The sequence below is a fragment of the Acanthochromis polyacanthus genome, chromosome 18, assembly GCF_021347895.1.
Source record: "Acanthochromis polyacanthus isolate Apoly-LR-REF ecotype Palm Island chromosome 18, KAUST_Apoly_ChrSc, whole genome shotgun sequence".
NCBI lineage: Eukaryota > Metazoa > Chordata > Actinopteri > Pomacentridae > Acanthochromis > Acanthochromis polyacanthus.
This window is the reverse complement of record NC_067130.1, coordinates 4,806,145-4,830,494: the sequence shown is the minus strand read 5'-3', so window position 1 is coordinate 4,830,494 and position 24,350 is coordinate 4,806,145. Positions and strand designations below refer to the sequence as shown.

Sequence of the window (24,350 nt, the reverse complement as noted above, 5' to 3'; positions counted from 1 at the left end):
TATTTGCTATATATTTAAATGACTTGACATTCCTCTAGCATTCATCTGCGCACAAACCCCTGTAGAACCAGAGAGGAGCATTTAACCAAAGCCACACACTTACCTCCTAATTCAATTTTGGCGACCCGTGAAGGAGCATTTCTAATTCAATTTAAAGTTGAAAGTTACAAATGAACTGCAATACAATTAAATTTGCACAAGAGGTCAGTGTGACACCTTATTTCCCAAGATGGAGCACAGAGACTGAGGGTCAATTTCTTTCATGGCAGATTTTACACACAAAAGCTCTGAGGGACAAAAATACTGAAGCAACCAGAGGTTTGGCTGCTTCACCTTTTCCTTTTTGGGTTTCTTGGCTTTCTTGTTGGGAGTTTGAGATGTTCCTCGGTCCATTCATCTTTATCTTGTGGAATGACTCTGCTGCCTTTCACTGCCTTGTGTTTTCTGTCATATCTTTTATGCTAAAATCTGGATTATATGTTCATTTGGACCTTTCTCTCAGTTTACTCAAAGTCAGCATCTAGTGGCAAATAGTTCAACTACAGATAAAGCCACTAAGAGATCACATTTAGCAGTTAAATGCTGAGCCTTCCTCTTGAGTAAACACATTTTAAAGAAAGGTAGGCAAATATCTGAGCACATGAAATATAATTCATCTAAATAATGACATAACTGCAATCTAGCAAAACACGCCCCACTTAAAGCGCAGTTTGAATGAAAAGGTGCATTAAATTTTAATAGTTTGGCAAATGTAAAAAAATTGCTTTTGCTGTATACATGTGTGTATAAAAGAAACACAATGTTTTATTCAGGCCCTCAAGAAAAACTCACAGCTTCAGAAATGAGACGGTGCACAGCGCACACTAGTGGTAAACATCTGGAACTGCAACACACCGAATGGGTCAATATCTTTTGAAGTCCATGGGATATACACAACAAAAAAATAAACGCAACACTTTTGTTTTTGCTCCCATTTTTCCCATTTTCCATGTTATGGACTCACTGGCGTTTCAGCCTGTATAGAAAAGTTATTTAATTGTTATGTGTGTCTTTTTTAATGGACCAGTTATTGGCATACACAATATCACCATTTCTCTCAAATATTGTTCACAAATCTGTCTAAATGTGTGACAGTGAGCACTTCTCCTTTGCTGAGATAATCCATCCCACCTCACAGGTGTGTCATATCAAGATGCTGATTAGACACCATGATTAGTGCACAGGTGTGCCTTAGACTGCCCACAATAAAAGGACACTCTGAAAGGTGCAGTTTTATCACACGGCACAATGCCACAGATGTCACATGTTGATGTTGGACCTGAAAACAGCAAAAATGTCCACTATGATACAAAAAGTCCCACGATTATATACTGACCCTGCTATTCCCAATGACAGGACCAAAACCATTACAGAAAGGCAATAATATTTTATTCAAATGATGAACAAGGTACAGTATGTATAGAATAACTAATCAAAAGGTCCTGTTGTGTCGTCAGGAACCTCTCATGCTATGACGATACAGCGGTATGTGTTCAGTATGTTGGCATGCATTTAGGGGAAAAGAGCCCCCACAGCTCTTAGTAAAATGAACGACCCTACAGAATGCAAAACCAAGTGAACAAGAAAGGTCAATCACTTAGCCTGGCCATTTTCACAATAATGGGCAGGCGTATCGAAACAAACTACCAAGTTTTAATATTGTGTGTATAAAATATTCATGGTACAGTTTTGTTGTGGCTTGCATCGTCTCCCAGCATTCACACTCAAACCGTCCTTCGGTTCATTCTTGTTGGTCACGGAGGGCAAAATATTCACACTGAAAGGGATGAAACTGATCACAGTTAAAACTTAATCAGTCATGCGTGACAATATTTTACAAGACAAAACAAAAGGAGGCATTTTTAACTAACTTTCGGACTAAATTGTACATTTTAACCCTCCTGTTGTCCTCATTTACGGGCGGCAAAAAATATTGTTTCCCTGTCTGAAAAAAAATCCAAATATTCAGCAAAAAAAAAAAAATCCCCAAATTTTAGAAAATTTGCAAAACCTTCACGGAGAAAATTCCAATAATTCCTTAAGTTTTATTTAAAACAAATCCCCCAAATTTGGCAAGAAAATTCTTGTAAATATATTTTTTTAAATGAGTAAAAATCTTCTAAAACAATCCTAAAAATATCTAAAGTGATTACATATATGTCAGTAAAACTTCTAATATTTTCTTTAAGAACATTCACAAAAAAATCAACCAAAATCCAGCGAAATTCGCTGGATTTTGGTTGATTTTTTTGTGAATGTTCTTAAGAAAAAATTTTCACATTTTTTCCCCACCAAAAAAACGTTCAAAAATATTCCCCAAAAATGTTGAAAACGTGGATATCAGAAGTTTCACTGTAAAAATATTTTTTATCACATTTTCACGCTTTAAAATGGTCGATTTGACCCGCAGGACGACACGAGGATTAATGAACTGCCAGCTGGAACTACATTTAAAAAGCAGTTTTAAGAATAAACTAAAACCAGAGCGGTTTGCCCCACAGTGGAGAGCAGAACTTAATCAGGAAAAAACTAAGCAAATTAGCATCAATCGACCACATAAAGCCCTCTTCATCCAACCGCTGAGTGTGCACACTGTACGCGACAATCTGACAGGACGTACCGTTGCACCATAAAGACACGTGTGCATAGTACTCGTCTTAAAAACAGACATTTAGTAGGTACAGTTCAGAGTGACATGCAAATAGTAAGTACAAAATGAAATTCCAGTCCCTTTCGTATACATTCAACACTTAAGTGCTGAAATAATTAGTGTGTGGAAGCATTAAATGGTATAATCAATATCGTGTTGATATTCTAAGTTAGCTAGAGACACATTAAGTGATGTTATCTACACTGACACTAACAGCTGTGGGACAACAAATGAATGGTGAACAAAAAAATAAAGGATGGAAATTACTGCTTTGGGATCTGAAATGAAGCACATCAACTAATAAGAACTAAAAGTACTTAAAAAATAGAAATATTTGCAGGTTGGCCTCCGTCTCCGACCAAGGATGACAACAGTTTTTTTATTAAGTTAAACACCTCTACAGATATGTCATGCATAGATTTGTACAAAAAACTCTGCGTCTGCACTATGCGTCCACCTTAGCCTTACATCAGTAGCCGGTTCTAAAGGTTCAACAAAGAACAGTGAGTGTAAAGTTAGCATACTTTACAAAATCATACATAATTAAACATTTTTGGTGTCCTGAAATGTGCCTTTTTCTAATACCAGTGATTCAAAACAAATAAAACAAGTACAAACATTCGGAATTTAAACTTGAGGTTCAATTGTCAGAATTTCCTGTTTCCAGACATCCACTTGGAGAAGTGAAATTAAAGCATGATGCAACTGAGATGTGAAATTCACAGAACAGTCTGACAAAGAAACATCAACCTGCAGAATTATTTTGCGCCAACACCTTCCGTTTATATGCATTAGGTTGAGCACTAGCTTCAAAACTTCATTTGTTGCAGCTCCAATAATTTAAAAATTCATATTAAACACCTAAAAATCCTGTACTGATTCACTTAAAAAAGATCCACTAGAAACACTCAATCTGCAAATGAAGAAAATCCCAATTTTCCTATGCCGTCTTTTTGCAGTAATGATGAAAGTGATCGTTCACGTAGCACTACATTGACTGTTTTAAAGCCTTCTATTGACTGAAATAAAAGAAAAACCTAAAAACAAACGGTCAAACAGGGACGTTCATAAATAGCTTATAGAGTGTTTGCATTGGGAAAGTAAACACATGCATTCAATGAAGTAAACATTTTTTCACTCCCCTTTTTCATTTCACGAAAACTGTACAGATACTTCACTCTGAAATATGTTACAAAACTGGGCACCGCTCCTCTGAAGCAGAGTGAACCAGACAATCGTTGTCAAGAAACCCGCTCTACTCAAACAGAGTGCCAGTGGCGAAGACAACCATCCCTCCCCGTAAACCGTCACCACGTCTTGTTCCCGTGTCCCGTATACCTGAAAGTATTGTCAAGTAGAGACGAGGAGAAACACAAGCGGCTAAACTACGATAAACCTGTACAGTTGAAGCCTGAGACGAAGCATGCTGGGACTATAAACGCATGCAGGGTAAGAGGAGGACGGCGGGTCGGGGGAAAGGGGTGAAGGTTCAGTGTGCAGGAGGAGCATTCTCTCCTGGAAGGATCCCACAACCCCAAACTAAGTTGTATAAGAAGAGAAAGCAGAACAAAAAGCTTAGGAAATGCTTGTCAAAGTGCCTTAAGATCATTAAATCCCTCCTCTTTAAGTGTCCGTCACACTCGTCCACCTCCCAGGAAACGTACGTAGGTGTAGGCTGCCAGTATAAACTGTGAGTAAAGGGTTGTCGTGCTGTGTGGATGCAGGCAGGCGGATACCGGCGTGCATAATAAACCCTCTGCATCAGGAAAGAGCCTCATCCTCTCCCACGTAGGGCAGGTCCATACTCCTCACGCCGTCGCCACTCTCCTGTTTCCTAAGTAACACACCACAGGCGCAGAATTAGTTCTAGCGACGCTGTGAGCCGACTGTCAATCCTGCACTATTTAACCCTGTTTAGGAAATGAAAGCGAGCATTAAATTGTTACATAACGCAAAGCAGAGGCGCACCGAGGAGTTCATTTCTATACCACATACGGCGAACAAGGGGAAGCTCAGTAAACATAGAAACACTGAGAAAAGGTCAAAAAACGGGGGAAAATGTTGCAATAAAGAGGTTAATCATTACTGTTAAGACACAAGATGACAAGACTTTACAGGCAAATCTAACGAGTGCATCATGCAAGGGATGAGTAACACCTGATCAAGGTAAATGGATGCTCTTGGCTCATGATGAACCGACGGTAGACAAAAGTGCATCTTTTGTTTTCTTTATGTTTTTAAAGGTAGAAGTTCTATAAGTGTGGTGTTGCTGTGTTACAGAATAATGCTAATCAAGACAGCACCACAAACTGTAGCTTCAAGTATTCCTGGAAAAGTGTGAGTGTCGACTACAACTGGATTACTTAAGATTGTGACAGTGTCTCTAACACCACTGCTTTATGGGTCATTCCAGAATTGGGGGACATTTGGGCTCCAAAGTTTTTGAAAAATAAACCTTCTCTTTTACAGTTTTCTGCTCCGTATTCATCAATAATAGGTAATAAACTATCAAAGGACTGATTGGCTCAGCTTCCACATCAATGGTAGCATTTTTATTCCATGTTTTCTGTGTTGTTTACTAACCCTACTCTAATCACAGTAACAGGGTTGCTAATCCATGCTAATGTGATCTTTTTCTCAGCAGTAGAAGCTAGATATTTAGCTAGCTGTTACTGCTGACCAAGAGGACAAACTGACTGATGGAAAACAGTCCAAAGAATGAGTCTGATCCTGATAATATGAGGCAGAGTGAGACGTTCAATCAAGGCTGACAATGTGGTGAAAATATGAACATGAGAAAAGGTGACATAGCTTTGCTCTACCCATTCTGTAGGAAAACTGTTGGACAATGTTTATGCCACCTTTTTATGTGATTCACCGTCTTTTTCTACTTCTACCAGCTAAAAAGGTTATGCTACACACGTTCCATGCATAATTATTAAATTGATTAAAAAAAATTTCCCACAATTACAAGACCTCAATAAAAGAAATAAGACCAAAAAAAGGAGGTTTAAATTTCATTATAACTGTTTTATTTGAGATTGAATTTGGTCATCAGGAGGGTGGGACAAGAGAAAAATGGTATTTTAGGGGGAACTCCAGACTTATTTGGTATTTTAAAAAATATTTTCAAAGATTCTTTACTCCTAGTTTTTTAGATTTGGTCTCAGGACAAGAATATTTAGATAAGAACTGCATGTTTTAGTATTCTGTACATGGATTATTTGAAATTTAATAGGTGGGACGTAAAATGTCCTCCAACTCTGGAATGACCCATCTATAAAGGACGTTATCCCACACATCACATCGCCACAGTAAGAATCTGTATTCAGGAGCTACACTTGGCTTAAGTGATTCAAATGTCATTCTCCACAATTTACAATATAATTAAATGTTTTTTTGTGCACTTAGCGTTACATGCTACACCAAAAGCACCCTTAGACATAAAATACACAGCATTGCAGTTACTATAGACTCTTGGGCGAGGCGCAACGTTCCCAGAGATGGCTTGTCCAAACACCCCTAAACCAGCACAGGCTAGTTTACAAACTTGATGCACCAGAGCGTTTGGTCATCACGGCCATATTGGGAAGCACAGCTGCTTATATCATGCCAGGGGTCATAAAGTATGTTCTCTACTACTTAAACAGGACTATGGCAGGCAAGAGTTGTCCTAACATTAGTTACCTTTTTTGGTTACAGTGAATGTAGCAGTATCTCACATTGCCTGCTCTGCCTCTCCTACAGGGCAGCAGAGGGGGGAGAGAAATAATAACAGCCTACCAACAGACTAAAAAAAAAAACTATTTGACAAGCGTTGGCGGATTGATGCCATCAGAGGACCCAGGGGTGAGAATACGGTTGCTGACAGCACACTGCGATGAGCACTGTGACTCCAAATATTACTGCAAAACTTCAGTTTTAGTAAGGCCTGTGAACTCACGTGAGCGTTTGGCCTGCAGCACACAAACTGCTGCGCTCCTCTTTTCGGCCCCAATCAAAAGGGTTCCCAAAGGAACGCTTCCTCAACATAGTTCTCACCAGGATCTGGAAGAAAAAAAACAATAATACACAAATTTGAAAATCAGGCTCAGTTTTAAACATTTAAACTACGTTGTAAACTTTTGACCCTTGTACAGTTGAGTTTTTTTTTACACATCATGAGTTAAATAAGCAGTCAATATCAAAGCTGAGCATTTCCACCTTGAAACTGTAGAGCACTGATTCAGACTTTCTAGGTTTCATACTTGACAAATGTAAGGAAATAATCCTGCGAATTTGTGGGGTTCTACTTTTCACATCCTTATTCTTTAGATTATTTACATGCGTGTATAGAGTTACGTCTTAAGCAGTTTCAGGACATAAACAGATTGTTTTAATGGGAAAAACATCTGAATATGCCTCTTTGATAATCAGACATGAGTCTTTAGAGGTTAAACCAATAACCAGAGAGCAACTTTTATAATGAAGACACATCACTAAGAGGTCTGCTATATGATCCTTTTACTGTTTGCCACGTTTTATCATCTTATAAAACAACAAGCAGAATTCATCATACACCATCTAGAAATCATGTATTTATTTACTGTTAACGTACAGCATCTGAACAGAGGTCTGCACTGTGGTAGTAAATGCTAACATGATGGCACATTTAGTGAATCTTAAGGTTTTAATGGATTTTATATTTGTACAATTACGTCTTGTCAAGAGTTTCACTAAAATATGAAACCTAAAAACAAATTCACACAAGACATAAGTTCATCTGAAAATTGTCATATTTCTCAGCACACTTAGCTACAGTTAATGTAACCAATGAAAATAAATTAGAAAGACTGTGAGTCATACATGTGCTGTAGCACAAAGCATCGAGAGCGCAGTTAGAGAAGGCATGGTGAGAGATAATGCAGGGTGGTGCAATTATCCATCCATCCTCTATACACCGCTTTATCCTCACTAGGGTCACGGGGGGTGCTGGAGCCTATCCCAGCTGACTCGGGTGAAGGCAGGGGACACCCTGGACAGGTCACCAGTCTGTCACAGGGCTACATACACAGACAAACAATCACACTCACATTCACACCTACGGACAATTTAGAGTAATCAATTAACCTCAGCATATTTTTAGACTGTAGGAGGAAGCTGGAGTACCCGGAGAAAACCCACGCATGCACAGGGAGAACATGCAAACTCCATGCAGAAAGATCCCAGGCCGGGATTTGAACCGGGGATCTTCTTGCTGCAACGCGAAAGTGTTAACCACTACTCCACTGTGCAGCCCTGGTGCAATTTTTGATGTGATTTATAAATAAACATATATATATCAGAACTTAAGGAATACTCTACATACTGATGCAGATGTGCGCAGAATTAACAACTAATTTGCTCCTGATTCATTATCACTCGTCTTTTAGTGTAGCTGAAGTGCAAATAAGCTGCACCCATCCATGACGTTTCACTTAACGACATCACGAGCAGAAGTAAATTAGACCCAGGTGTGGCTGAGCTGTTTGTGAATGTTTACTGTGAGAGAGAAAGGAGTTCAGAGACTCACCACTGTTGCCAGGCTTGGTATGTGTTTGACAGAATTCTCCACTTCCTCCTCGGTCACCTCGATCAGCATACAACAGTTGTCGTCTTCTGGAGGAAGAGGCTCAGCACCATGCCTCGTCACCCATGGGTGCACCTGGACACAAGCGCAGAGAAACAGAAAGAGTGTGTATTTCATTTTGATTCTCCTGTCATACATACAAACTCAGACACTTTGAAGTCCAGCCACCATGAATTTGATAGGACTGGTGTTCTATTTTAGTAGCTCAACATAAGCTATTCATGTCGCTCACGGGTGTATAATCTAACAACAATGAGACAAGAGCAGTAGTAGTTGCAGCTATGAGCAAATTAATACGGAGTGAAGGTAACAGTTAATTGATGGATTTACAAAATGACATTAAAGCCCTATTCGCACAGGATTTTTATTACCTCCGGACCAGTGGTGGTTTGTATTAACTGTGGAGGATGTCTGTGATCTTAATCTCATGCGAATGCACCATGTCTGTAATTTACAAAGTAAAATTACCTACCATATTTCACCAAACACCAGCGTCCTGTGATAATGCTAGTCCCTTGCAAATCTGCATCTCAGTGATTGGGGAATTTATTTATTTATTTTAAAATTTCCTGGTTGAATTATGGAGGCTGCGGTGGAAATTATTGACAGCATTTTAGGTGCAAATGCAGGAGTAGACCGATACACAACAAGCCTATGGAGCATTCACAGAAACTGCAAAATCAGATCATCAAGAAGAGGAAAATTTAGTAGGATGTTGAGATGGATGACGTGTAGCAGCATGTGGTAAACATTTTTCTAGGCCTATCTATCAACAGGTTTAACACAACGCTGCCCACTGCTGTCAGGTCACATTGCTGCTTTGACATATTTACTGTTGCCATGACGACTACATACCACTTTAAAAGTGGTCATTTTAACCCGAATCACAAGCTTTCCATGAACCTCACCAAGTGGTTTTTGTGCCTAAACCTAATGAGATCCTAACAATAGCGTTGATACAATATAGCCTTTTAACAGTGATGTACAGGTTTTAGGAAAGCACAAATTATGTTGGACAGAGCAGGTATCACACCGTATTCTGTGACCCATCAGACGTGCACAGATTTGACATCATGTCCAGGCTTCAATGTCAGCAAATTCAAGTAAAATACAGACTTTGCTTATCCCGTGTGAATGCATTGCAAGAAACACAGATGTGATGTTAATTAACAAATTACCACAAATCCCCAGGTAATACTAATCCTGTACGAATAGTACAAGAGACACAAAAATATGTAATCCATCCATCCTCTATACACCGCTTTATCCTCACTAGGGTCGCGGGGGGTGCTGGAGCCTATCCCAGCTGACTCGGGTGAAGGCAGGGGACACCCTGGACAGGTCACCAGTCTGTCACAGGGCTACATATACAGACAAACAGTCACATTCACACCTACGGACAATTTAGAGTAACCAATTAACCTCAGCATATTTTTGGACTGTGGGAGGAAGCCGGAGTACCCGGAGAAAACCCACGCATGCTCAGGGAGAACATGCAAACTCCATGCAGAAAGAGCCCAGGCCGGGATTTGAACCGGGGATCTTCTTGCTGCAAGGCGAAAGTGCTAACTACTACACCACTGTGCAGCCCCAAAAATATGTAATTAGAACATAATTAATTGCTCCCGTCAGTGTTTACCTTAATCTGTTGGACTGATATCCTGGTCTCTGGATTCTTGTCGAGCATTTTCAACAGCAAATCTTTGAGATCATCTGATATGTCAGCACTGTTGTTACAGAAAAAAACACAACGGCAGATCAGACAGCAGTAACTAAACAAATAAGTGGTCAAAATGTGTATTTAGTTAAATAAACAACAGCCCTTGATAGACAAATGACAGGAGGAGAACTTACTGTTCAGGTAATACCACAGGCTGAGTCTTGATTTTTTGATGAAGACTGAGAATGCGCTCATCCATAAATGGACACTGTGGACATATGAAGCGGTTTTAATGGAAGACTAACAGATCATTTTAGAGAAACTGTTTTAATAAAAGCAAATGCCAGTATTTACTCTTTGTGTTTTGCCATTGAACACACTCACCACTCCAAAGATGAAGCAGTAAAGAGTCACTCCCATGGCCCAAACATCCAAAGCCTTTGTAAAAAACACAAGACAAACATCTTATTAGATTTTTTGCTCAGCATATAATAGCTGAATTTTGTCATTGTACACAAAAATATACACTTGTGTCTGAGATAAATATCAAAAGTAGGGCGGTGTTGGCAGTGCTAATGTTAGGTAAATGAAAAGGCTCTTGCATTTCTAAGAATCATCTCCAGATGGCACTAGTGAGCTCACTGTTGCTTCACCTTTCCAGAGAAGTTCTTTCTGGTCTCAGAGACTGCTTCAGGGGCAAGAAAAGCAGGTGTTCCCACAGTGCTGGTCAGGAGGGCGTCAGCTCCCTCAAACTGGTTACTAACCCCAAAGTCGGCTATTTTGATGTGTCCATCTTCTCCTACCAGCAGGTTTGAGGGTTTGACGTCTCTGTGGATGATCCTCTGATAATGCACTGTTCAGATAAATAACAACAAAACATTATTACAGCAACAAACTGATGTTTTAGAATTCTGAGAATAGGAACAATCATTAATATTCCTTTTGTTCTTTTTAGGTACAAGCAAGTCTGTTCTACGAGAACACACTGCAAAAAGCAAAAAAATAAATAAAATAACAAATCCAATTTCCTCCTGCACTGCCTGTAGGCACCACAGTCCTATTATCACATTTGAGCTTGTTTCTTGTCTCTTATCCAGGTTGTTTTCTCCTAACTAGATCCTTTCCTGTGCTGTATCTACTCTCAGATGTCTGTCGCTTTGGATAAAAGCGTCTGCTAAATGAAATTGTAGAATTGCAGAGAAGGGGTCTTAAAACATCATTTTCACCCCAACATGTGTTTGAATTTGTACAAATAATTTGTGAACAACAATAATTTGAAATCACGAGGAAGGATTTCTAACAGTCCAGTTGGATAAATCATTGGGGAAACATTTTCTCAACTACTCACATCACCAGAATGGATTACACTCACGATGCTGCTTCAGATATCAAAACAAGAATAAAATGAAGTGTGTCATGTTTATCTGTCTGAAATGTGTCTTTTAACAGACTACCTGTGCTGTGATGAGCACTAAGTGAGTCCTGACTATTTCTGTGCCCCTGGTGCAGAGCCCTCCCTTTCCTCTCCTCAGTACTAGTCTCCTAGACGACACTTTGTGCAAAAGCTCTTCTCCTGTGCTGAAATGCATTAAGAGCTGCTGAGATGATGTGAAATGAGCCTTGTGGGTGGCTGGAGTCGAGAGCTGCACAGATGAAGGACTTGTGTAAATGGCAGGGGAGAATTATGGGACGAGGGCAGATCTCGGTAATGCAGAAAGAGCTTTGTCTTGTTACTGCTATCATATAATTAGAACTCAGGTATTCACAGCCATTTCAAATAGACTAATCGCTACAGCGGAACAGAAAATTTTTGCAAAAATATTACAGGCTTATTTGCCTAGCTGTTGTCACGTAATAATATATCTGTCTGGCAAAACAACTACGAGAAGGTTAAGTATTGAGTAAGGTTGAGTAAATTAATTTATATTGCATACCTGAAAACATTTGAACAGATTCTAAATTAAACTGCAACTTAATAAATACTGAATCCGCTGTGAATCTAAACCTCATGTAGATCCTCATGCAGATGTGTGACAGCTCACCTGAGAGAGACGAGGATAAACAACCCCAATACACCCACACTTAACACATAATGTAGTCACAGGCTGAGGGGAAGAGTAACAGGAGACTCACAGTACTCGATTCCCCTGAGCAGATCCTGGAAGTAAAAACGCGCCTGGTCCTCGCTGAAAGGTTTATCTGACGGCACTTCCATCACAGCCCTGCACACACGCGTGAGGACACATAAACAGGTACACACACACACCCAATTAGCAATCATAACTAATGAGACTGAGCTCATTCCAGTGTTACAAGCATTAGCATAAAAGAGGCTTAGCTTACCCCTGCTTCACCAGCTCAAACACTGCGACAGAAACACAGATGAGGTTAGTGAGGGAAAGCTTTTTAGGTAATAGGCCACAGCCACAAACAGACTTTAAGATGAGCTTTAAATGACCTTCTTTTATGTTTGCTTTATGCATAACTCCATGAGTGTGTGCTGTTTGTTTGTGTTTTTCTGAAGGCTGACTGTCTGAACACAACATACCCATGTACAGATGGTCCTCGCTGGGGTCGTCCAAAACCTGGCACCGAACCACAGGGGAATGGAAATTAGTGTAAACACACACACAGACACACAATAGATCATCTTTCGTATGCCAGAAAATTAAATGCAACTTCACTGGAGCTGCTAATAACTGCACGAAGTTTGCTTTCGGGGGTGCTAAAATTAATAAACGAGTGTAAAGCAGTGCTGATGAGACACACAGCCATGTTACAATTTAACACAATGTCGGTGCATTCAGGGTTTAAAAAAACAAACAAACAAACTTCTGGTCATTTTTTGCTCTCAAACTTTGCTTTGCTACCTCTTTGTGTTTAGAATGAGGTTAACACTCTCTATAAAACGAAATAATCCTTCAAGAATATTGTTTTGACTTTTAAATATCCTTCCCTTTGCCACATTTTGAAGAAGGGAGGAGGGGCACAATTTTTACAAAAAAACCCTGCATAACAGTTGTATTATCTGTATTTGTTCACCCTGGAATTAAAGGCACTGCAGATTAAAAAACGTTTGATTTTTGAAACAGAATCAGCTTTATTGGTCAAATATGTGAACACACACAAGGAATTTGACTCCATTGTTTACTTTGCTCTCACAAAACACACACACACATGCATTTAAACTAGGGCAGCAGACTACAGAAGGAAAATAGGTTTTAAGCTAGTACGGACAACTATAAATATGTGTAAAAGAGCACGTTTAAAGTGAACAGAGCTTTGGTGCAAAATTAAAGTGAAACAAAAAATACGTGTACAAATGCCTTAAGTTAAAATTACACTAAAACAGTCGACTCCATGTTTTAACATTACTCACCTCTACCAGTTTCACTACATTAGGATGGTCCAGCTTTTTAAGGATAGCAATCTCTTGGTAGACTCTCTCCAGTGGTCCTTTAGGTTGAGCAGGACCCTCGGGAGCAGCTCTGGCTCCACGAGGAGGAGGTCTCCCTAATGGAGGAGAATGTTGACAGATATGGGTGACTAGTGAGGGAGGACAGGACAAGAACAAAGACAAGCTGGACTTCAGTACCGGCATGCAATGTTCATATATCAGTGGCGCATCACAGATTGTGCTTTCTGCTGTGTTAACCATCTGTCCTCGTCTCCAGACTTACGTGGGAAACCTGCCTGCCTCATCAGCCTTCTCTTGGACAGCACCTTCATCGCCTACAGGAGCGAGAGGGAAATGGATTTGGATTGGAGGAGGATGAGAGGAAAATGGAGAGGGGGTGGGAGAGTCCAGCGGGCAAGAGATCCAAAGAGAAGATGAACAGAAAGGCAGACAAAAAAGATGAGTAAGATACAGCACGGTGATATGCCGCTTATTTGACAGTGCACCCACTCACACACCTACAGATGACTATCTCAGCACCTATAAATTTCTCTCCACCTTGAACATCCTTTGTGTGTTTTCGACTACAAACACTGAGCAGTGTCATCAGTACAAGAGATTATGAAAGTTAGAATTACAAAAGAAACACTGGATGTTGCCGCCAGCCATCGTGTATGCAAGCTATGATTGACACATACTCAGTATAAGCACATGTTTTTCCTCCATGCTGCTGGGTCTGTGAGGTTTGTTATTTTAGTGACAGTTGTCGCTAAATAAAACATTTTTTTCGCAGCTTCCCAGGGGAAATGGAAAAACTGTGATGTATGTACAAAAGAATGTTTTCAAACATCTAATCCAACTATGTATTCTTAGCTGCCAGATAACAAAATGTAAGCAGTTACTTTATTGGATGAATGTTTATCGTGGCTAGCTCAACGATTTGCTGTCAAATCATCAAAATGATTTAACCTGCAAATACTGAGACAAATGTCGAGCTAGTCAGTGATGTCCGGGAACATTTTTTCCACAATAACTATAGCTGACAAGCATCCAGTCAGAGCACAGTGTGTGACAGCTACACTGTTCAGTCGATATTTCCCCTGAACCGGAGAAACAGATTCTTCCCTCACAGCCTCAATGCCCTCTGTTATTATGACAGTGATATAATCTCTAAATGTGACATGCGGGCTTTGTCACTTGGGAGAAATAATAAAATAATCCCCGTGTCATTGTTAGTGACAATCATGCAGCTTAATGAGAATTGCAACAATAATCATGAACAGGAAAGAATAAAGCTCAAGCTGATGTGTTATTACATTAGTCAGTCAGCTCGATTGTCTCGAGACATGCGGAGAATTCACATAAAATCACACCATTAAATGTGGCAAGTTGGTTCGGTTTTTGTGAGGTTTGCCTGTGGGTGTGGGGCGTGTGATGAGGAACTGGAGAGGAGTGAGGAAATATTAATAGCTGTAAAGAAATCACATCTGTATTCGCGTGTGCATCAAACACTTACATAGTATGTGTTGTCGTCCTCATTGTAAGCCAACTTTACAACACCATAGGAGCCCTGTTCCGGGAAGAAGTAAGAGAATATGAGGCCAACAGCCAAAAGTGAGACTGAGCAGATGTGAGTTCTTGAAGTGACAAGAAAAAACACATTACGTGCAAAGCAAACATTCAAAATGTATAAAAATACACGCAGGAACAAATGCACAAATATATACACACACACAAGGGAAGTGAGTGGGCTGACAGTGTACACTGAGACAGTACCAGCTGCTTCAAAGTGAGAACAGAGAAATTCAAATCATCTCTCCCTCTCTCTTTCATTTTTGATTTCAGGCTAATTAAGGAAACTGGATCCGGATTGTGTTAGCAAGCTCCCCTGCCCACACACAGGAAATTCAGGATAAAAAGTAGGGCCCAATTAGTAGCCTGTGTGCACAAATTCATGCACAAAAAACAAACAGAGAGGGAGGGAGGGGGGGAGAGGGCAGGATCAGTTCCTGCTGGGAGAGCAGATTGGAGATTGAACAGGCAACAACAGAGCTCATCCTCCAGTCCCGGAGATGATCTGATAACAAGAGGCTGTTCAGCATTCTTAAAAGGCTTTAATTGTCTCTGCTGGGCTCAAAAACAAACTCATTATCATGTCAATATAAATGCACAAATACACAGACATGCAAGTTTTGCGTTAAAAAATCCACAATCTAAAACATGCTTACATGTACACATACACACACACACACACACACACACACACACACACACCACACACAGTCTCACTCACATACACTTGTATCCACTAAGCCTTGCACAACCCTTAGAGAGCGCTATTTATACCAGCCTCTCATCCATCTTCCAACTCTCCCATGGCCTGATAGTTTACACAGTTTGGGAAATGAGGACAGCCGGGAGAGAGGATATCAGAGACTGTTACTGCATGTCCTTGATGATGTGTGCTACTTGACAGACATGCAGTAGGCGGAAGGAAGAAGAAGAAGAAGAAGAAGAAGAAGGAGAAAATGGAAGAATCAGTGAAAGGGAGCAATCAGTGAGTTGTCTCTGATGGTACCTTTCCAATCTCATCTTTCAGCTTGTACTGGTTGAGTTGAACACAGTCCTTGAAAAAAAGAGAGGAAAGGAAAAAGAAAAGAGGAGAAAATTGTTTTTCAAAAAGCAATCACGTTTCCTATTTTAGCAGTTACATACCCTAGATCTATCAAATTTTTTGCAAGTCACTGTGACTCAGCAAACACCTCTGTGTGCAGTTAATGGAAGTTCAGATACTTTGACTTTGTGAGCTACAACATGTGAACAACATACAGGAAAACCTCCACAGCCTGTTGCCCTAAGAGAGATTCTATCTATGTTTAACAGGGATTACAGCTATTATCTACTGAGACTACGTGTACTCACCTTTGCCTCCACAAAGCTTGGTCTTTACCAGTGTGCTGCTGCATTTGAGACAAATTCACATGCAGTTCTTCTTACATTGTTTGTGATGTTTATCATTATACTAACACATGCTGAAGCAGCTTGGCTGTGTGTGAACATTAGTTAGAGTGTTCATTCATGTGTAAAGCTTTGGGTAATACACAACCCCTAAGGGAATACACTGGGTCAAATGGTGCAGAGATGCTAGATTATATAATCACAATTATTACTACACCGCCAGTAACCTCATGTTAGCTCATTTCCTCTGATTTTGTGATCAGTAACAGACAAAATTGGCTTGGCTCTACCGAGCATTGATAGTACTATAACTACTGTCATCAGTGTAGCAAACAGAAGCATTATTTAGTGTTAGCAAGCTGCAAAATCAACTTTAAAGACAGTGTTATAGTCGAATACTTTTCACTGGAATCATGTTCCCTTGAAGACTTGACCATACCTGGAGGTCTGTGATGGAAACACTGTGGGACTCCACAGTGGGCCGGCGAGGCAAACGTGGGGAGGAGTGGGGTGACGTGATGGGAGAGTACGGTAAAGACGGGTATATATAGCGCCCGTTGAGTCCAGGAGAGCTGCACGGTGATGTTGCAGATTGCGAGCGCTCCTGCAGAGATAGTTTCCTGTCAGACAGGTTTAATCTTCCCCTTTGCTCTTGGGCTTCGGGAAGCAGAGCCTCTGGCCGGCCAACTGTATGGGACAGCAGGTCGCAGGATGGAGTCCGGAAAGGTGTCGCCGTAGAGGAAGCTGGCTCGGGCGTCTCAGAGCTGTCCATTTCTTCTACCTGAGACACGATGCATTCAGATTGTTTTAGTTTCCCCAAATGCAAGTCATGATGTCCCTCTAATACAGGGGGTCCTTGACTTACATCGGAGTTCCGTTCCTACAGTGTGACATAAGTCGAGTTTCGCAGTAAGTTGGAACTTTGGTGAAAATGTAAACAAAGCCGTTACGTGCATAACGATATCAATAAGTTTGCATATTTGTACAACTATAGAAACGAAAACAGTCCTTAGCTTACACTGAAACACAACTCGGTAGGAAAATACCAGCGAAAATGTAAACTGTAAGTCTGACTTGTGCATGGGAGCCATAATGAAGAGAGCAAGTGTAGCATAATCCAATGTGGTGGACCGAAATTAGTGCTAAAGTAGTGGCGAAACGACGCAAGTTGAGGACGTCGTAAACCGAGGACCTCCTGTGTATGATGACCAATATGTTTAAACTGAATGTTTACAACTTAGTAGGACACAATGTCGTTTGTGCTTATTTTCCTGCTGACATTTTATATTTAAATTCAACGCAATACTCATATTTCATACAATTTCTGCCTTTTATTTCTGTATTTACAAGGTAGACAGAATCAGAGCAACACTTGCACAATCCAATCAATATAACAGACAAGAAAAAACAGCCTTCAACAGCTCTACCAAACGCACACATCATTGCATTGGATACCACATTAAAGTAAGATGTGTGAGAAGACCTAAATGGACAATTAAGCTCCATGTCTTGTACATACAATGTTATCCGAAGATGTTCCATCTTACCTCCTCCTCTCCGGTCTCTCCAGGTGGTCTGCTGGGTTCATACTCCGTCACCACGATGAGGGACTCCATCGGGTCTGGGGAAGGCGTCTCAGAGTGGGTGTTCAAAGGCGGAGCAGGACAGCTGCACAGCAGATCAGGCAGGGGCTGTGAGGGTTGCACTGGGGTGGCATGACTACCGCAGGAGGCCGGGGGCTCAGCAGAGGGCCAGGGGCTTACATGGCAAGGAAACATAGTGCGTCTTCACAAAGCCTGACAACCACTGCTCCATCAGATGGAAACCTCACGGGGAATGGTGCCTAAGATACAACAGCAAATTACAAAATAAGAAAAGACACACAGAGAGCATCCGTTTTTCTGTAAACAACTCTGTTACATTGTGATTTATATAAATATTGTCCTCCTGGAGAGGCTATTTGAAATAAAATGTCAAATGAACACCACCTGCTCCCGTCTGCAGCATCTGTCTTGCCTGATAAGATGACCACAATTAATGGACAATTCCCTGAACCACCCTTAACGAGGAAGACGTCTGAATGTTCATTAGCGATCCACTTACCCTCAGAGCTCTTTCAGACCATCTTATCTACAATTATGCAACATGCAAATGGTTTGTTTTGCTGGCTTCGTGCACATTTTTCCAATGATGTTGAAGCAGACCAAGGTTACTCCTTTACAAGAAACACACATCCAGTTCAGAACTGCATGTGGATCTCATTCATATCTTTCTTATCCAAATTTTAAATATGTGCAGTTTTCACCCAAACCTATGATTTCTTCTCGAGATATAAATGTGTCTGGTTTCAGGAGATCTACAGTAGCTTGAACTGAAACTTACTTGTAGTAGGGCTGCATCTAACTATTATTTCTCAACTGATCAATGAGTTGTTTCATCTATAAAATGTCAAAAAATGGTTAAAAAAAATGTCTATCGGTGTTTCCCAAAGCCCAAGATGACATCCTAAAATGTCTCGTCTTGTCCACAAACCAAAAACATTCAGCTTACTGTCACAGAGGAGTAAAGGTACCAGAAAATCTTCAAATTTAAGAAAAGACTTTCGATCTTTCCTTTAAAAAAAATCCTGAAACCAATTAATTGACTATCAAAATTGCTAGCGGTTAATTTAATTCTTGAAAACTAATCGAATAATCATTGCAGCCCTAATCTGTAGATGGCTTTGGACAGAGGTCAAATTAATTAATATGACTGAAATGACTGTGAATCTATAGAAACGAATAGCACATAAAATCCAATTATCTTGCTAATCCTGACTGAGCTTCAGGATGATAAATCTGCACATGCTGCAAAATCAAACATCTGTTAACAGCATACAAATTACCAACAGCTTCAATACTATGTTTTAAAGTAGCTGCTCTTTGCTGTTAACACCTCCTGCACTGACATAGCACATGGTTATTGCATGCTACATTCATCCTAGCACATTTATCTTGTATTTTTGCCTAAATGTAAAAATACGGCATGAACAGGATCACAAAAAAGATCATATTTAACCAATATCAACCTCCTGCTTCAGTGTTAATGTTTCATTTCAACACATAAAACCACAGCTTTATTGAGGGACACCTTAACAGAGTACATATCATTTATAAAGAAAAATAAATCTGGATGCTCAGTTTTCTGTCTCTATTTTAGAACAGTGGCCATGCAGAATCTGACTTAAAGCTACCGTGGAGTACTTTAAAAACAGAGTACCTGTCTCTTATTCGCCAAAAAAACACTTTAGAGTTGATATAAATCCTGTGACAAAGGACGAAGAGGTTTATATGCACATCTAAGGTTTCATTACTTACAGAGCTGGAGCAGCACCAACCAACTTGCGAGTGTAAAAAAAAGGTGTGGGAAAAATGATCGGAGATGCCGTTCACTAGCTTTGAAACATAAGCAGATACAGCTCCTTCCATATGAAACATCCGAGGAACTTGGACTTTTCCCACACATTCTGTTAAGTGCTAATTAATGCAAGCAAACACGTCTGGTATCACAAATTTCAGCTCTAAGTGGACAGATTTGATGCGTCTCTAAAAGCTTGGTCTGCTTTTCATGTCAGTTATACAACATGGTTAATTATTATCTGCACAACATTTAACCGAAACCCATTCTTTGCATAATTTCAAGAGGCCCATTTCCATCTCTCCCAGCTTATTATCTGCTCATTATCTGCGAGAGGAATGAAGGGAGAAGGAAAGCAGAAAGGAGGCGAAAAAGAAAAGGAGAGATCTTTGATTTCCGTCATGGTTTAGATGGGATTGTGGCACCATCAGTGTGTGGGAGCCGATACAGAATAACATAAACAAAAAACAAAATGCAGCCATGAGATAAACAAGACAGCGGGAGCTCCAGCCAAGTTCAGAAGGAGGATCATGTGTGGGATGAGACGCCCACTCCAGGTGGCCTCTCTACCTCCACTGCTTGCCTATATATAGTGATATAAACCAAGATAAAGGAAAGAATCACCGCACATTTATACAGAGACTGAATGAGAATAACTGCTTCACGGGCAGGAACCTACATCTTTGGTGTTTTTTACTACCTGATGCCTTTGGTCACTGACACACACGTAATAATTGCTGTTACATAAAGTACTTAGTGGTGGAACAATATGAGTTTTTCAAAGGCCGATATCTTGTTGTTAGGCATGCCCAATATTGTTTTTTTTGCCAATAACCGATATGCTAATATTGTCCAACTCTCCATTTCCAATTCCGATATCAACCGATACAGATATATGTGGGCTATTTAACTAATTTTAGGTAACATCACATATCTCCTATCGTCATATATACCTACCTGTTCTTGGTGTCAGCTACATACCAACGACGGTCCAATTTTGCTTGTTAAAAACTGTGGTGTTGGGTGCAACACTATTAGGGAATTAAATTCCAATCTGAAGTTTTATGTTATCTAAGACTAACACTTGGGCTGAACACATTTTTTTGATTTGTGACAGATTTTTCTACCACAAATCAATCCACAACTGAAGCTTCAGTTCAGTATTTGTTGGATACAAGATTGAATTTTGTTTGTTCTAATGCAAAAAACTTAATTTACATTCGTTACATTTTTTTTAAATGTCACAGGATATAGAAAAATTAGCACAAAAGCTGTGATTGTGTTACATCCAATGAATATAGTAATGATAAAAAAATAAAACAATTGCAAGAAGATAATGACAGGACTGTTCTGTAAACAATCTCTGACACTGAAACAAGGAGGTCACTGATGGTTCAGAAGCTGCATCGATATTGCACATTCTACAACCAAGTTAAACTATCACTACTAACAATAATAATAATAAAATAAAAAATGTCTGGGTAACATCCTCCGCATACTGAAAATGATTAATCTGATAAATGTATTGAAACCACTGCCCTTTAGGTCATCAGTAGGAATGGATGCTGGATGTCCATCCAACAGCTTTTCAAGCCCTGCAAGCTTGTTTAGCTGCTTGTAGATTTAGTAAAATACAACTCACAACTAATATTACTAAGCTGTGCCACTAAAAGGTTGGAATCAATCTTATTATACAAACAGTAAAGACTGTATATGTTATCAAGAGTAGCATCTTTATTATTTAAAAATGTCATTTAATTGACATGATTATTCAGACAGCCAGTTAATTGGTCTATCACTAATCATTATTTTAAGATGTTACAACTCTCTTAAATGTTCTATATGGCCTCCAAGTTTCTCTCATTATTCTTCACTCTGCTGGCATTTACTGCCCATGTAAAATGATCCTTTCAGTTGAAAAGAAAGCTCTTCACATGAAGTTTGACTTTTAACACGGACTATCGGTGCCACTAAATTAGCAGAATGTTCCCAATGAGAGCATTCATCCTCTTTAGAGTACAGAAAAATACAGACTTGACCCTCGATGAAACTCGCAGCTACAGTCGGCTTTTTGTATCAGAGGAGGCCACTTTACCGAGCTTGACCTACTTTGATCTCAGATAAATAGTATGATAGACATCAAGGTCTGTTTCCATTCACACAGCAAAGTGTTTGTGCAGTTTCTAAACTGATGGTAGTAAAAGATCTTTACAAGCCGTTATCACTTATAATACAGCACATAATATCACGCTAAATCTCATTCTCTGTCTGGCAGCTTTTGGAAATTTGTCCTAAGTATCAGTCAAACAGCTGTTTGTGTTATCTTTAGTTGTTTAATGTCAGTAATAACTGTCTGACCTGCAGGATTTACACTAGCACGGTGAGCTGGTTTATGTCAACATTTGACTAGCGAGGTCTAATATTTCACTATTTGAAAAGGGAGTTTCTGAAACTATAACTACTATTACCCTAGTCCTAAATTGACACGCGTTAATACATCCTTTACCCAAGCTATCGGCAAAGCATGTGAAATATCTGATTCATACTAGACGTCCTCTCCTAATTAGGCTAACTAGCACTAGGGAAAAAGAAGCCTATGACCTTGGTGGACTGAAACAGCACAGCCCTGAATCTCTGAATAGAAATACTGTATGTGATAAACAAGTGAACTGCTGGCTAAAGCCCTAAACTTCCCTGATCCCTGGTGATCTCAGCAGCGAGATAAAGAACAAGGAGTCAGATTTGAGCCCCGTGAAACACCAACAGATGCTGCTGAGCTCCAGATGCCACACTGCGCCTCTTATCAGAACAAAAGTCACATGACCTGACTTTCGCTAACTGGGCAGGAGGGGAGTGGAAGAGAGGACTGATCAGAGCCTGCAGGGGGTCCAGGCCATGTACAGCATGAATAACAACACAGACACAGTCCTACTGACATAGCAGGACAACACAGGGCCATCTGGAGCAGAGGAGGATCCCCAGCTTCATTTAAAGATCAACAGGGCAACACTGTCAGCGATCTGCGGAGCCGCGCAAGAGATAAGCTCCTGTAAATGGAGGGATGAATGTCCTCGATTAACTTAACTGCAGCTTTATCACACAATCAAAGCTGAATGTGACTGAGAATCTAATAGGTAGCTCAGATATTCACCTCAGTAATGCACCACGATCAGGCAGTACTCTGACACATTCTTTGGGGTTGTGAATCCATTATTCACTCCGAATCAACTCCAAACCAAAATACAGCTGATATTAAAGCTAAGAAAAATCCTTATATTCTCAGTTAATCATCAGAGTGTAGTAAAAATGTGTATTTCATGGAGACAAACTGGTTTCTGTTGAACAACTATAACAACATAATGATAATAAACATTTTTCAAAGCAAAGATCTTCACAATAAACTCCATTTGGATATCAAAGTATTTATTATTTCAGCTCTAGCTGATGCATTTTTTAGCTCTAAAATTTTTAGCTTTATCATGGTATCTAGTGTAAACCCAGTTAACAGAACAAGACTCAACCACAGAATACCTAAAAGACTAAAAGGCCTAAATGTGTCAGCAAAGACTATTTAGACAAAGTGCTTTTAGTTCTCCGACTCAAATCCTGCAGTAAATTAGATCAGCATCAAAAACAGAAGACATGTATTTACCATGACAAGGCACATCATGTTATCCCCCTAATGTGGGCATTCATTTTAAATCATTCTTCTCTTATGAATTTAATAGTTGTCTTAAAACACTCCAAAGGACCAAAAAAAAACAAAAAAAAACTGGACAAATCAATAAATAACACCAGAGGGGTCTCTATGGGTTCATAATAGCCCTCTTTGGTGCAACTTTTCATTCTTAAAAATCAATAGCATGACATAATAACACCAGAAACTATTACAACCTTGTGCAGGAAACACTTTGATCAGAGATATTAAACAGGTGACGGATTCAAACACACAAATTAGAGTTACATTTCAATGTGCAACCTGATATGACAATGTTTAGCTTTTACATTAACAACTTAGACGTATATCTTAGAGTTTGTATATAAAAATAATGGTTCAGCGGCTTTGTTGATGAAGCAAAGTGGCAAGAAAAACGAGTGTACCGTCGTCTGAGGACCCACTAAGCTAACTTAAAGCGGCTCAGCTAACGTTAGCAGCTGCCTCATCTGTCAAGATACAGATGTTGTAGATGCAGGAGTCAAGGATGCTAGTACGACTCAGGCAGAGGCGATAACACAGCCACGAAACACGACAAAGACACAAATACGGTCTGAATTTTACCATACGCTTACCTTAACGTGTTATCTGGGCCTACAAGTCAGAATTATGAGGCTTCTCCCCCTCTCTTCGGTGTGAGTAGCTTCTGCCCTCCGACAGCTAGCTGTAGCCGTTAGAGAAATGTAGCAGACCGATAACCGATGGACCAATCCAGCGGAGCTCGCAGGTCCCGTGTTTCACATGGAGGAAGTGTTGAAAGCAGGCATTTACAGAACGCTAATTCAGGGGAAATGCTTCTGAGAAGCCGGTGTCAGATCTGCGGAGTAGCTGCCTTTCTGTTCCCCTTTTTTACCGTTTAACTCACGACTTCGACATGAAACACTTTGTGGTTCTTGGGTGCTGCGAACACTAACCGAGGGGCGCCCC

The 24,350-nt window shown here is 40.0% G+C and overlaps 1 protein-coding gene across 4 annotated transcripts; it reads right to left on the bottom strand.

Moving 5' to 3' along the window:
- Positions 1-1,411: 1,411 nt before the first annotated feature.
- LOC110966426 (calcium/calmodulin-dependent protein kinase kinase 2) lies at positions 1,412-24,350 on the bottom strand. 4 transcript variants are annotated; one of them, XM_051938792.1, is made up of 18 exons: positions 23,999-24,350; positions 17,860-18,155; positions 16,752-17,093; positions 15,933-15,980; positions 14,871-14,924; positions 13,638-13,689; positions 13,337-13,503; positions 12,506-12,542; positions 12,301-12,322; positions 12,091-12,179; positions 10,611-10,810; positions 10,342-10,395; positions 10,152-10,225; positions 9,937-10,024; positions 8,241-8,372; positions 6,633-6,736; positions 6,377-6,430; positions 1,412-4,523 (listed from the first exon to the last, which is right to left on the bottom strand). In XM_051938792.1, the coding sequence occupies exons 2-18, from the start codon at positions 18,088-18,090 to the stop codon at positions 4,451-4,453; spliced, it is 1,821 nt and encodes a 606-aa protein (XP_051794752.1). In that variant the 5' UTR covers positions 18,091-18,155; positions 23,999-24,350; the 3' UTR covers positions 1,412-4,450. The 4 variants fall into 4 exon arrangements, with proteins under 4 accessions (XP_051794752.1, XP_022071477.1, XP_051794753.1 ...); XM_022215785.2 differs by having other exon boundaries at positions 13,337-13,470; positions 23,999-24,349; XM_051938793.1 differs by lacking the exon at positions 6,377-6,430.